The sequence below is a fragment of the Carettochelys insculpta genome, chromosome 2 (assembly GCF_033958435.1).
Source record: "Carettochelys insculpta isolate YL-2023 chromosome 2, ASM3395843v1, whole genome shotgun sequence".
Lineage (NCBI taxonomy): Eukaryota > Metazoa > Chordata > Testudines > Carettochelyidae > Carettochelys > Carettochelys insculpta.
This window is the reverse complement of record NC_134138.1, coordinates 71,134,767-71,150,340: the sequence shown is the minus strand read 5'-3', so window position 1 is coordinate 71,150,340 and position 15,574 is coordinate 71,134,767. Positions and strand designations below refer to the sequence as shown.

At 45.6% G+C, this 15,574-nt stretch overlaps 1 protein-coding gene across 3 annotated transcripts in view; it reads left to right on the top strand.

Annotated features, from left to right (window-relative positions):
- The window catches only part of CHD7 (chromodomain helicase DNA binding protein 7), a 222,973-nt gene that overhangs the window by 172,033 nt on the left and 35,366 nt on the right, over positions 1-15,574 (top strand). For all 3 annotated transcript variants that reach the window (XM_074987153.1, XM_074987154.1, XM_074987152.1), the window contains 4 exons: positions 1,730-1,813; positions 3,044-3,181; positions 3,278-3,399; positions 3,874-4,117. In XM_074987153.1, the coding sequence (XP_074843254.1) occupies positions 1,730-1,813; positions 3,044-3,181; positions 3,278-3,399; positions 3,874-4,117 (588 nt within the window). The remainder of the gene's footprint in view (positions 1-1,729; positions 1,814-3,043; positions 3,182-3,277; positions 3,400-3,873; positions 4,118-15,574) is intronic.

Below are 15,574 nucleotides of genomic sequence, written 5' to 3'. Positions count from 1 at the left end.
AATTCAGAGGATGTTTGACTCAGTTAACTAGCTTGTGTTTACAGTTTATTGCTTTTTCTTACTGGCAAAGGTTAATTGCTCACTTTCATAAACAGGAAGTTACTTTGCCTTCCTGTTGCTTGTTTGTTCTAAGAGAACTCACTCCCACAATGTAATGTGGAAATGGTTGTCATATCATCCTGGCTCGCAGCGTATCTACTTAGTGATCCTGAAGGAGCCAAATGGAGGCTAAGGCCTGTAGAATTTAAGATGATATGCAGGTGTGGAACGGATCTCTTAAATTTAAACACATTTAGGTGATCTGTACGTGTTTTAAGTAAACAGACTCGAGTAAATAGTTTATCTTAGAATTCATAACTTTACCAAAAAATGTACACTTTACCCGTAGCTATGCACAGTGACTAACAGTGTGACTCTCCTGCAAAATTGGTACCAGAGCTCTCCCCTAAGCAGCCAATTATGTCAGAAAAATGCAGGGCAATTTTCTGTGATTTGGACTACTGCCCACTAGGGACCCTAAGCTTTTGATCACCAATTTAATTTCACTTAGAGCCACAAGCACTACTATACAGGAATCTTTCCTATAAAGGGGCAAGTTTGCTGATTTACTTATCCTTGTGGATCATTCAGCAGAATTCCATAATTTGAAGTAAAATATTTAGTGCCCTAATCTTTTTTTATTTTGACCCTTTTTATTTGATACAGTAGTTCAGACTAAACAAGGCTGTGTAGCAAATTGGAAAGTTCATTAAAAATCATTGGTTTCTCACCAAATGCAATGAGCAGAGAAGTTTGTGTAAATTTTACGAGAATTAGACTATTTTCCACACACTATGCTTTTACAAATAGGTACAAAATGTCTTATGAGCCATGGGTCACACCATATAAAAGATGCTTTTGAATTAATTGGAAAGTGGGAGGACAGCTATAAAGAATAAACTGTATTAGGTAATTCTAATGATTAAGCAGCATTCAGATTAAATGAATATGGTATTTGAAATATTTGCCAAAGTATATCATAGACTAAATTTTATTTTCTTGAATAGGCTGTCGAAATATTAAGCAAAATGCATTCTTACAACTCTTCTTTGCCTTTCTCCCTGCCTCGCACAGCTATGAAAGTAATCTTTGGGTACAAAGCAACAAGAATGAAACAGAGCATTTCTGCCCATATATCATTGAGTAAAGAACTTGATGGGTGGAACAGGAAAGTAATGAATTACAAATTTCAGAAAGGAAGGGGTATTTTACGTTTTGCTTTCCTTTTTCTTTGGAATAATAATCTCTGAATCTTGCTTATGAAGCAGTCTGACAACTCCTGTAGTTATGGTAATCTAATGGCACTTAGTGTACACGGCTCTAATTTCTTTATTGCAAGCTGTAGTTTTCAAGAATGCTAAATGCATTGCATGCCATAAGCCTTTTCGATTGCTCATTAGTGAATTGTAATTTCACACTTCATTTAAAATATTCTTAAACATTCTCTCACAGTAAAAGGTTTCACACAGTAATTAAGAGGCCCAGTTAACAAAGTCTGAGAAGTCTGATTTCCTCATGGGGAATGATCTTGTTGAATCGTGGCATTTCAATTAACATGCTGAAGGTTGCCAAATATAAATTTTATGTCACCATAAGCCAAAATATTGTTACCTGGTAAAAAGTATAATTTTTGCTCAAAGGACAGTTTAACAATTTTTTTGTTTTTGTTTTGTTTACTGTCTTTCAACAGATAGATGATGAGCTCTTTAATCCAGACTATGTGGAAGTCGATAGAATAATGGATGTTTCACATAGCACAGATGATAATGGACAGGTAACGAAAGCTGTCCGTACATTTACAGTCGTTTGTACACGTTCCTATCTAAATATTAGAAACTTCAGCAGGTTTGGATGCCTTATTTTCATCCTGTAGCATGAGGGTGGAGAGCATTATGAAAGGTGTGTATATGCATGCACATGCTGCTGCAGTAATGGTCCTGGATATAATGTGTTGCTGCTCTAAAGTGAATTGCTTTTGGATATCCAACAATACATTTCAAATTTTAGAAAGCCTGGTTTTAGTACACCTGATCAGAATATGATAGGATGCCTAATGTTAGTTTTGAGCATTTTGCTCTTTAGTAATAGTTCAAAATTTTATGTATGTTTCCTAATGTATTGCATGTGTCTGTGGACCAGAAAAAACATACAGATTGATAATGTAACTATTTTTGTAAAATAAAGCTCTCAGTGATACTTGCCAACTTCTTAAAATATAGTGGGACATGAATGTTAGTTAAAGCTGCAGCTGAGTAGTTATTAACCCATATCTAATCTGAATTTCTAATTCCCCATCACCAAAGGAGCTAGGCATTTTGTTAATCCTATCTGATCATGTTTACATTTGAATCTAAGCTGTCCGTTTGCTCCTCACGTATGACCCTTTCCCTTGAGCGGGATCACTTGCATGGTTGATTTCCAGACAAACTCCAGCAGGCCATTGTGTTCTTGGGAGCAGAAAAGGTTTAATAATACCTATTTCAATTTTGTTATTTCTGTATTAGTCAGTAGTGATGCCTACCCATTGATAGGTGATGTTTCGTTTGCACTGGATTTCCTGCTGCAAAGTTTGTGGTGATATATTGACAGGAAGAATGTAGCTCACCATCTCAGCGTGGCAAAGGCAGGGGACCATAATTGTAAAGCAAAGTTTCCATTTATTCTAAAAATCGTAGTTAATTTTAGTGGCTTAAAATTTCAAAATTTAGCTTGGCCACTCATCTTGGTAATGAACTGCATTCCCTCCATTCTTATCTTACACGATCTGGTATGCAACAGGTCAGCCTGCTGTTAGGCTGTACTTCTGTGTCAGCCTATTTAAGACATGGTTTAAAAAAAACCCACAACTTTTAATTGTTTTTCACTGTATTCATGTCTAGAGTATCTTTCATGTTACAGTTCAGCTTTCCTTTGTCACGTCACGTAGAAAAGTTGGTATTTGTTTTACGGTGAATCTAATTTTATCCAATGTTATCCTTTCTTTAACTGTTGATCAAAAACAAAGCCTGTTACTCATTATCTGGTGAAGTGGTGTTCACTTCCTTATGAAGACAGTACTTGGGAGCTAAAGCAAGACATAGACCAAGCTAAGATTGAAGAATTTGAGAAACTGATGTCTAGGGAGCCACAAATGGAGCGTGTGGTAAGAATTGGCTCTGTATAGAGTATTTTATTTGAAAATAGCAAAGTAATGTGGTCTTTCAGAAACCACTAATGGGATTTGCTGTATTTGAAACAGGAGCGACCTCCTGCTGATGACTGGAAGAAATCGGAGAGTTCCAGGGAGTATAAAAACAATAACAAACTCAGGGAATACCAGTTGGAGGGAGTAAACTGGCTTCTTTTCAACTGGTACAACACGTACGTAAAATAACTTTTTATTGTAGAACTACTGCTATGGAACAGATTTTATACTTTTAATTTAACATTAATATTTTAACTTTTTATAATCTTCTAAAAATGAAGCTTCAAAATTGTTAGCTGGTTTTATTACTTGGATTACATAAATTTAAAGTTTTTATTATGTTAAATATATTTGTAACATAATGTTACACAATAAATACATGTTTATGTATGCGTATGTCTTCATGTGACAAGCATGTAAACACATTGACTCGAAAGAGAACTATATAATGAGATCTATAATCCTTTCTCATCATCTGCTAATATTTTTTTATTCAAAACATTTGGACAGTGTTTTTTTCCGGTTTTAAATCCATCCTAATCTATTAATTTATATCCTTATCAGACTTAAAGTTTACAAATAACTTTACTTTTTATTTTGTAATTCCATATTCAGAAGAGAGCCATAAGACATTTTGTACTATTTTTCAGGAGAAACTGCATTTTAGCAGACGAAATGGGGTTGGGAAAAACTATCCAGTCTATTACCTTTCTCTATGAGATATATTTGAAAGGAATCCATGGTCCTTTCTTGGTTATTGCTCCACTGTCCACAATCCCCAACTGGGAAAGGGAGTTCCGCACCTGGACAGAGCTGAATGTTGTTGTATATCATGGGAGTCAAGCCAGCCGGCGGACCATTCAGTTGTATGAAATGTACTTCAAAGATCCACAGGTAAACTTTTAATTTTGTAAAACAGTAATTAGAAAAAAAAATAATGAAGCTGTCATGAATTTTGTGTTCTGTTCTATAAGCATCAATTTGTAATATTGCTTTGGTAGAATACAGCTTTACTGCAAATTTCTATCTTTTATAAAGATAGAGTTCTCTTTTTAGAGCAGTCATTGGTTGGGAATCTGTAGGGCATAGTTGTTGAGGTAAGAACTTGCAAAAGCTTTGCATTGTTATACCTTTCAGGGGAGCAGAGTGAAAGGATTGTTAATTGGGAGGCTTCTGTAATTAGAACATATGCCATAAATTTCATAGATATTTCTTGAGCTCACTACAATCTTGGTGACAAGTCATTGTGGGTAAAGGAGAATACGGGAAAGTGAATAGTTATGGCTTCTGATTTTAGGTTTAATAGTCCTGCATATGGCCCCATAAATCCTAAGGATGGCCACCCTGAGGCTGCAGGTGAGCTTTTGTTTGTATGGATGTTTATAAGTTGTGTGCATGCAACTAAGGGAGTGTCTGTATTAGAGTAAGACGTTGATAGCATATAGAAAGAGCCCCCAAACCTCATGTTTTGGAAACCCTAATAAAACTCCAAAATAGAGAGAGAGCCATAAACAGAAAATCAGTTACTGCTCCCACCCCACACCCCCAAAAAAGTGCTTTAAATAAACACACAAAGAATAGGAAATTAGTTGGGGTGATAGGTATTGGGACTGTAGGGAGAAACAAACAATTTTAAAACATATGACTGGATTAATTAAATCTGATGCTAAAATCTACCATTTTGTATGTTGCTGAATAATAATGAAGACTGTCCTCTTTAGGGCACATAGTTTACTATTTAAGTGATGCTCTGGCACATAGCTAGTTTGTTTCTTAGGATGGTAGGATATAGAAACTGCCACTTCACTCTGCTTGTCTTCTAAATAATCAGGTTTCAGTTTATAATTAATGCCAATTAACATGGGTGCATGGAACAGAAATCATTAACTTGATAATTTTTTGTATTAAAATACAACCTTAATTGATAAAAAATAATAGTGCTGATGTGACGCGCGCGCGCACACAGAGTTCTAGAAGACGATTGGCTTGGCTTCACACATTTTTATTAAAATAATAAGAATGGTACAAATTTGACATAAAAGGCTTTAAAAGTAGTGGAGAGTAAATCTCAATGTAATTGTGAACCAGGTAATCATAATTTTGTGCTGGTGGGTTTCTGTTGGGTTCCTGCCAGGATAGGTGTTTGTCCCTTACACTATAATATTTTTATCAATGAACTAGAAGATGCAAAATCATTGTGGATTAAGTTAACCAATGACACAAAGATTATGGGAGTGGTAGCTAATGAAGACAAGTAACTTATAGAACGTAACTTGAATCACTTATGCAGCTGGGCACAAGCAAGCATTGTGTGTTTCAGTACATGCAAAAGTGAAATTGTATATCTAGGAACAAAATCCACATTTGCAGGATGGAGGGACTCTAGATCCTGGAAAATAGTGACTCAAAAGACTTGGAGGTCAAAATGCAGAATCAGGTGAGTGCCCATTGCAATGTTGTTGTTAAAATAGCAAATACAATCCTTGGATATATAAGCAGAAGTACAAGTAGGAGCAAAGAGGGGATTTTACTTCTGTATTTGGCACTGATACAACTGAAGTGTGAATAATGGGACCATATTTCAAGAAGGATGTTGAAAAATTTGAGGGGATTCAGAGAAAGGCCATGAGGAAAGATTAAAGGATTAGATAACAAGCCTTTTACAGTGAGAGACATGGAGTTTAATCTATCTAGTTTGTCAGGGAGCATTAAGGAGCAACTTGATCACAGTCTAAAATACCTACATGGAGAACAGAAAGTTGTCGATACAAGGCTCTTCAGTCTATCAGACAAAAGTATAATGAGATCCACTGGCTAGAAACTGAAGATAGACAAATTCAGACCAGACACATGGCACATGTTTAAGGAAACTTACCCTTGGTACAACTTACCAAGGCTTATGGTGGAGTCTCTGTCACTGGAAACCATTAAACCAAGATTAGATGCTTTTCTGAAAGGCCTCCTCTTTAGCAAACCGAATTAATTCAGTATGCGTGGTAGCTATAGCCATGTTGGTCACAAGATATTAGAGTGGCAAAACAAGTGAAGTAGTATCTTTCATGGGATTTTCATCCATTTTGTGTTTCTAGAAGTACTTTAGGGAAGTCTTATGGCTGTGTTATGTAGGAGACCAGATTAGATGATGATGATGGTCCCTCACGATTTATAATAGATTCACTTGTATATGAATTGACTGACATTATCCACTTCCGTTTGAACTCCGAAAATACTCTGTACTAATCAAGCATAATCAAGGCTTTTTGAGTATATGTCCGTGGATTCGAATGTGGATGCTTGTGTGAGAGACTGGATTTTTGTTTTAATTAGCAGTATCTGTTGGTAGCAGTACATAGTCCTTCTGTCACCTAATCCTCCCATCAGAGGGCATAAAGAATGGAGCAGCCTCAATTTTCCTTAAGCTTCTTTTTTCCTGCTTGGGGCAATAAGAATCGGAAGAGTGTCTTCCCATTTATTCTTAGGTTAAACTTCTTCAAGTTAGTCATAATACCTTCAGAACTCATCTGATCTTCAGATGTACATTGACTGTGAATGATGTTGACCAATTTGGACTGAGGATTTACACATAGACACCCCCAGCAATGCTGAATGCAGAGTTTATCGAAATGGTACATTTGAAACCTGTGAGCCTGAAACTGGACCTATCCTGTGATGGACATATTCCAGCTCCCACATGTTGGGTATCTGCCTTTCTGCCAAACTACATAAGTCACAATGCATAGTTGAAACTTCATCTCTTGGAGCCTTTCTTCCAGCACATCATCGAACAGGCAATGACTCCAAAGACCAACATGGAGAATACAGTGCTGATGAAAGACCTGATAACAGTTGTTGCTGATGCCTCAGATGCAGAAGTCTGACCACAGAGGCACCATACGGAGTTTAGCATACTCCCATAAGGATGGACAGCCCTAGAACCTCACAGGGGAAAGCCACCATGCCCCACATAGTGTTGATGGCTAGTGAGAAGAAACAGTCTGGCATAGGCCCTTGTCTGGTTACTGATCCCAGCTCCCACAGTTACACCATCCAGGGTTAGCACCTAAAGCCAGACATGAGCTTCTAGGAAAGCCAGGACAGTTACTGTCCTTATTTATAGGGACAGTTTTGATATTTGGTGCTTTGTCTTGTATAGACACCTGTTTCCCTCGATCCATGTCCCAGTTTTTCACACTTGCTACCTTGTCACCATACGAATGGCACTGATCGTCCATTGCCAAACAGGCCACCCATACCTCTAAAGGGCCTGCTAGGCTCTGTCCTCAGATCTCAAGGAGATGATCTCTTCACTGCATTTGAGGAACAGTTCACTTCCTGTCGTCTTTTCTGCCCACATCACCAAAATTGGATCACCAGGAAGAGCCAGAGCTGAGTATCAGGCAATGTCCTGTTTCACCACCAAAGGGTCTGTCACCGTCATCTAGCGAAGTCGTATCCTTGGAACAGATACTCGTTTTAGAGGACTTCAGCTCATTCTGAGAGCACCTTATGAGAATTGCCAAGACACTGGAGGCAGAATTTGGTCATATAAGAGAAATCTGACAGGTTTTTCAACTTCTAGCTGGACTTGTCATCAGTCATGCTTCCCACTGATGAGGGTCTAATCGAACCAGCTAAAATATCCAGCATGCAGCACCCATGATAACTTGACTGTAAAACAGAGACATAGCACTACATTCTTCTGAGTTCAAGTACTCTTATACCCACCTAAAGCCAGGTGCCTTAGTCATTTCAAGCGCAAAGTCAAACAAGGCACTGCAGAAACAGTGGGGATTAAAGGGATACTTCTTCGATTGGTCCCCGTGGGTGCTCCACAATAGGTGTCGGGTTCGCCCGGAGCCGCAGATCGGAATTCTTTTAGCAGTTTCTATTGGATCGCGCATGCGCTGATGTGCACTGCTCCCTTGCGCGCCCTCGGTCATGTGCACGATCCTGTCGCCGCCAGTTCCTTCTCTACCGCCATCGGCTGCAGACGGAATCCACTCCGGCTAAAGCCTGAGACAGATAAGGTAGTTGTTTTTATGTGTTAGTTCGTTGTTTGTCACTATTATACAAAAAAAAAAAAAAGAGAGAGAGAAGAGCATATTAAATAGCAGAGAGAAGAGGAACGAAGGAGAGAGGGGCAGACAAGAGGGCTGTTAAGCCGTCCGCTGCCCTGAAGGCCGTGAATGTTATTTTGGGTTAGAAAGCACTGATTAGTGGCTAAGTACCCTGTTAACAGTAAAGACTCACCAAGATGGCTTCCTCGGGGTTTAAGAAGTGTGAGTCATGCCACGAGGCTATGCCGGCCTCAGATGGGCATAGTGAATGCATTCGTTGCCTGGGGGAGTCTCATGTTACCCAGAAGTGTTCCCACTGCACTAAGCTTACAGCCAGGGCCAGGAAGGACAGAGAAATGAGGCTCAAAATGATCTTGTTTGATAAGGCCCTCCAGCCTGAGCCGCCGGAGAAGCCTCACACAGAAGGGCCCTCTGGGTCGCATAAAAGGAAGGCAGCCTCTTTGACCCCCTCTGTGCAGAAGACGAGGAAACTCTCCCCGGCTCGATCCTTGCCAGCGGTCCCAGTGAGCAGGACGGGCGGAACGCAGAGCCCCCAGCCGCGAGCTGATGAAAGCGGCAGCACACGTGGCCGAGGCCGGGCCTCCGACTATACAGCAGGCGGCACGGAAGGCGCCACGAGCGCCAGCGCGGCAAGCGCTGGAATCGGCGGCGCCACCACAAGCGGCACCAGCTCCTGCGGCTCCGACGGCGCAGGGGCACCCAGCACGGGGCCTACCGGTGCCGGAGGAAGCTACCCGTGCGGCACCGCTATTGATGGTGCCAAGCACGGCGCCGACAACGGGGCCGAGATCCCCGGCACGGGAGGGGGCGGCGCCCACCCTGCAGGGGAGGGGCAAGGCTAGAGCTAAAACCCGGCACCTTAGTCCATCTCCAGGCAGGGCGGCGATGCCCTTATCACCTAGCCCCCCTCCCGAGATACAGATGCCGCACCGCCGGGCGGCAACTCCACCGGCTTATTTCGGTACTCCCTCTCCGTTCCTCCAACCAATTTCGCCGTGGCTCAGGCCACCTTCATCATTTTTGGGCATGGATCCCCTTGAGTACTATCACAAACCAGCTTCACCACTATCAGTGTCGTCACGGAGATCCCGCTCTCCCAGACGACATGGGTACACTCCACGATCGTGGTCCAGGTCTCCATCACCGGGCCCTTGCCCATGTTGCTATGGTCGTCCTTATCATGCTGAACACAGACACTGCAGGTCTAGATCCAAGGGCAGGTCCTCTCCTACTACTCGTCAATACTCCCGTGTACACTCTCGCTCTGGGACGGGAACGCAGTTGTCCCAGGGGGAATTAGGTCCAGAGTCCCGAGACCTCCCTTCACAGCCCACCAGGGAGCAAGTATACCACCGAACTCGGGAGCCGGAGGATTTGGGGGAGGCTTACCCCAGCAGTTCCTCCTCATCCTCCCCAGATGAGGCCATTGCCCCCGGGGATGTCTCACCTCTGGATGACCTTAAACAATTCCAGGAGCTGTTCAAAAGAGTAGCATTCACTCAGGACATTCAAATAGCGGAGGTGCAGGAGAAGCACCATAAACTCCTGAAAAATTTGAGACGCCCGGCTTCATCTAAAATTGCTATCCTGCTGGATGAAGCCATTATGGAGTCAGCCACTAACATATGGCAGACTCCGGCCTCTATTCCGCCTACGAACAAGAAAGCGGATAAGAAGTACTTTGTCCCAGCCAAGGGCATGGAGTTCCTCTTTAGCCACCCACAACCCAAATCTTTGGTGGTCGAATCGTCCCAGCAGAGGTCGAAGAAGTCTCAGTACAAATCGGGGGGGGTCAGATAAAGATGCTAAGAAATTAGAGCTGTTCGGCAGGAAGGTCTACTCCTCCTCTACCATGTTATTGAGAGTGGCAAATTACGTGGCACATCTATCAAACCATAACTTTGACAATTACTCTAGACTCATTCCTCTCATGGGCTGCGTCTACACGTGCACGCTACTTCGAAGTAGCGGCAGTAACTTCGAAATAGCGCCCGTCACGTCTACACGTGTTGGGCGCTATTTCGAAGTTGAAATCGACGTTAGGCGGCGAGACGTCGAAGTCGCTAACCCCATGAGCGGATGGGAATAGCGCCCTACTTCGACGTTCAACATCGAAGTAGGGACGTGTAGACGATCCGCGTCCCGCAACATCGAAATAGCGGGGTCCTCCATGGCGGCCATCAGCTGGGGGGTTGAGAGATACTCTCTCTCCAGCCCTTGCGGGGCTCTGTGGTCACCGTGGGCAGCAGCCCTTAGCCCAGGGCTTCTGGCTGCTGCTGCTGCAGCTGGGGGTCCGTGCTGCATATACAGGGTCTGCAACTAGTTGTTGGCTCTGTGTATCTTGCACTGTTTAATGAAAGTGTGTCTGGGAGGGGCCCTTTAAGGGAGCGACTTGCTGTTGAGTCCGCCCCGTGACCCTGTCTGCAGCTGTGCCTGGCTCCCTTATTTCGATGTGTGCTACTTTGCCGTGTAGACGTTCCCTCGCTGTGCCTATTTCGATGTTGGGCTGAGCAACGTCGAAGTTGAACATCGACGTTGCCAGCCCTGGAGGACGTGTAGACGTTATTCATCGAAATAGCCTATTTCGATGTCGCAACATCGAAATAAGCTATTTCGAAGTTGGGTGCACGTGTAGACGTAGCCATGGATTCACTTCCGGAGGACAAGAAACCAGTGTTAAAGGCGATTGTCCAAGAGGGCTACGCGGCATCGCAGACGGGAGTCCAGATTGCCCTGTACGTGGCGAACGCAGTGGCACGTTCAACAGGCGCATCAGTGGTAACGCCTAGGGAATCCTGGCTCCAGATGTCCGGTATCCCCAGAGACCTACAGGCGAAGATCGTGTATCTTCCTTTTGACAAGCAAAAGCTGTTTGCGGACTCAACCGACTCGGTCCTCCACTCCAGCAAAGACTCGAGGGCCACACTTAAGACCTTGGCAAAACAAAAAGCAGTCAAGTAGCACTTTAAAGACTAGCAAAATAGTTTGAGGTGGGCTTTTGTGGGACAGACCGACTTCTTCAGACTAGCACGGCTTACTCTCTGTTATTAAGACCTTGGGTATTTATACTCCCCCATACAAGAAAAAGAAATTCTATCCTCAGCAAAGACGCTACGCTTACCGACCACAGCGCGCACAATATCAGCGTGGCTATGACCAAGGGCACCATTAACAGCAGCAGCAGTACAGGGCCCCCCGGCGACGTTCTCAACAAAGCTGTACACCCGCGGGGCAAGCCCAGAAACAGCAAGTTTGATGGGTATGTCGAGGACTGCACTATTAACACCATCGCTCAATGCCATTCTCATCTCATGTTCCATCATCGCCTCAAACCATTCCTCTCCCAATGGCAAAAGATCACAACAGACAAATGGGTGCTAGAAATTATAGCCACAGTTTACACGATCCCCTTCCAGTCACTTCCACGGACAAAACCTCCCACCCGGCCTCATCTCAGGAACGCTGCCCACGAGGCGAGGCTGAAGCAGGAGGTAGATCACCTCATGTTCATAGGGGCGGCGGAAAGAGTGCCGGAACAATTCCAAGGGAAGGTTTTTACTCGCGTTACTTCCTAACAGAGAAGAAAACAGGAGGCTGGAGGCCGATTTTGGATCTACGGGGCCTCAACCGTTACTTGCGCAAGCAGCGCTTTCGGATGATTACAGTTGCCTCCATACTTACGGCACTGGATGATGGAGACTGGTTTGCAGCCCTCGACTTATAAGACGCTTACTTTCATGTAACAATCCACCCAGCACACAGACGCTTCCTCCACTTCATGGTCGGAGGGGAACATTTCCAGTACAGGGTTCTTCCATTCGGCCTATCCTCGGCACCCAGAGTCTTTACCAAAACCCTGGCAGTGGTATCAGCCTACCTGCACAGACAGGGGGTGTTTATTTTTCCATATCTGGATGACTGCCTACTGAAAGGGGCCTCAAAGGCAGAGGTCCTACGCATGATACGCGTCACCACGAACACGTTTACTTCGCTGGGCCTAGTTATCAGCCTAGCAAAGTCAAAGACCGAACCCACGCAAGATATAGAGTTCATAGGGGCGCGCATAAACTCTATCATATCAAGAGTATACCTGCCCGACGCCCGCTTCCGCACCATCAACTCCCTGGTGCAAGTCATGATGTACAGCCCCACGGTGCCGGTCCTAACGTGCCTGCAACTGTTGGGGCACATGGCGGCAGTGACGTTTGGTACAGAATGCCAGGTTACACATGCGAAGCCTGCAGCATTGGCTGGCGAGTGTTTACAAACCAGCATCCCATACTGTCCACAGGGTAGTGTCACCCACGACGGAGGTGCGCAGATCGCTAGCGTGGTGGGAAAATCCCAAGAACCTGCTAGTGGGGGTGCCCTTCCACCAACCACAAATTTCTATTTTTCTTACAACCGATGCCTCCCGCATAGGATGGGGAGTGCACATTGGCAGCAAGGTGACGCAGGGGCTATGGTCCCCTGCGGAACAGATACTGCACATAAACATACTAGAGCTCAGAGCAGTGTTCAATGCGTGCAGACATTTTCAGGAATACCTGCACAGCAAAGTAGTCGGGTTCAATACCGACAATACCTCCACTATGTTCTACATCAATCGAGAAGGAGGGGCATGATCCCGTGCGTTATGCGCGGAAGCAGTCCGATGGTGGAACTGGTGCATTGCCAACAACATAACGTTGAAAGCCTCGTACTTGCCAGGCGCCCACAACGTGAAGGCAGATCAGCTGAGCAGGCGCTTTGCACTCACGCACAAATGGCAGATCCGCTGTGACCTGCTACGGCGCATATTTCGTACGTGGGGGTTTCCCCAAGTCAATTTGTTTGCCACCCAGTACAACAAGAAGTATCCCCAGTACTGCTCCAGAGCAGGACTAAGGCGGGGGTTCCTGGGGGGCGCATTCATGACTTCATGGAAGGGCCCTCTACTCTCCGCGTTTCCCCCCACAACGCTTATCCACAAGGTTCTGCAGAAAGCCAGAAGGGAGAGAGCTCGCATGATATTCATAGTTCCAACTTGGGACCAGCAACAATGGTTTCCCTTGCTTCTGCGCATGTCGGATTGTCCACCACTCCCCCTACTGGTGGCGCCGGACTTACTCACACAGGCTCAGGGGTCCATAGTGCACCTGCACCCGCAGGGACTACGCCTACAAGCATGGTTAATCCATGGCTCAGCACCTTAGAGAGCACGTGTACGGAGGGAGTACAACAAGTCTTGGAGTGTAGTCGAAGGACCTCCACCAGGAGGACTTACGAACAAAAATGGACACGCTTTACAGCCTGGTGTTCCACCAAACAGTTAGCTCCCCTTGATGTTCCTATAACTGTAACACTAGAATACCTATTGGACCTCAAATGAGACGGGCTTTCTCTATCCTCGCTAAAGGTCCACCTCGCCGCAATATCAGCTTTTCGGTGTAAAGAGGAAGGGCCCATTGTATTCACCCACCGTATCATCACAAGGTTCTTGAAGGGGCTGGTAAACCTGTACCCACCCTCGAAAACCGCTACCGCCATCGTGGAGTTTGGACTTGGTGCTCAGCGTGCTATCGGGACCACCCTTCGAACCATTAGCCATGGTACCCCTCCGACTCCTTACTATGAAAACAACCTTCCTTCTTGCGATTACGTCAGCCTGCAGGGTGAGTGAGCTTGCAGCAGTGATGGAAACGCCACCCTGCACAGTATTCTCAAAGGAGGCGGTAATCTTACGGTTACACCCAGCCTTCGTTCCAAAAGTTTCCTCGGAGTTCCATCTTAACGAACCAATAGTTTTACCCTCGTTTTACCCGAAGCCTCACAGCTCCAGCAAGGAGGCGCGCCTACATCTCCTAGATGTGAGAAGGGCGTTGGCCTTTTACATAGACAGAACTAAGTCCTTCTGGAAAACGGACAGGCTTCTGGTGTCTCTTGCTCCCAGGTCAAAAGGGGAAGGCCTCTCTTCCCAGAGAATTTCAAAGCACATTGTGTCCTGTATAAAAATGTGCTACGAGCTTCGAAAGACCCCTTTGCTGGCCCCGCCTAGGGCTCACTCCACCAGGGCGGTGGTGGCATCAACAGCCTTCTTCAAGGGAATCCCGCTAAAAGACATCTGTAGAGCGGCGACCTGGTCATCCTACGACACCTTTGTCAAACGTTCCGCCCTGCATCGGGTGTTCGATGAGGATACCCGTCTGTCGACAGCGGTCCTCTCGGGGGCAAGCTGCACATGAATCGATTTACCCACCTCCTTACTTGGGTTACTGCTGGGTAGTCAGCTATTGTGGAGCACCCACTGGGACCACTCAAAGAAGAAAGAGAAGTTACTCACCTGTAGTAATGATGGTTCTTTGAGATGTGTCCCCGTGGGTGCTCCACCACCCGCCCATCGTCCCCTCTTCGGATCTCTGTCTGGTGTTTTTCAGGAGCATCCGAGGCGGTTGGTCAAGGAACTGGTGGGGACAGGATCGCGCACATGACCGAGGGCGCACAAGGGAGCAGCGCGCATCAGCGCATGCGTGATCCAATAGAAACTGCTAGAAGAATTCCGATCTGCGGCGCCGGGCGAGCCCGACACCTATTGGCTACGTCTACACGTGAAGCCAACATCGAAATAGCTTATTTCGATGTAGCACCATCGAAATAGGCTATTTCGATGAGTAATGTCTGCACGTCCTCCAGGGCTGGCAACATCGATGTTCAACTTCGACGTTGCGCGGCACCACATCGAAATAGGCGCTGCGAGGGAACGTCTACACGCCAAAGTAGCACACATCGAAATAAGGGTGCCAGGCACAGCTGCAGACAGGGTCACGGCGGACTCAACAGCAAGCCGCTCCCTTAAAGGGCCCCTCCCAGACACAGTTGCACTAAACAACACAAGATACACAGAGCCTACAATTGGTTGCAGACCCTGTGCCTGCAGCATGGATCCCCAGCTGCCGCAGCAGCAGCCAGAAGCCCTGGGCTAAGGGCTGCTGCCCACGGTGACGATAGAGCCCCGCAGGGGCTGGAGAGAGAGCATCTCTCAACCCCTCAGCTGATGGCCGCCATGGTGGACCCCGCTATTTCGAAGTTGCGGGATGCGCAACGACTACACGGTCCCTACTTCGACGTTGAACGTCAAAGTAGGGCGCTATTCCTATCCCCTCATGGGGTTAGCGACTTCGACGTCTCGCCGCCTAACGTCGAAGTTAACTTCGAAATAGCGCCCGGCGTGTGTAGCCGTGACGGGCGCTATTTCAAAGTTAGTGCCGCTACTTCGAAGTAGCATGCACGTGTA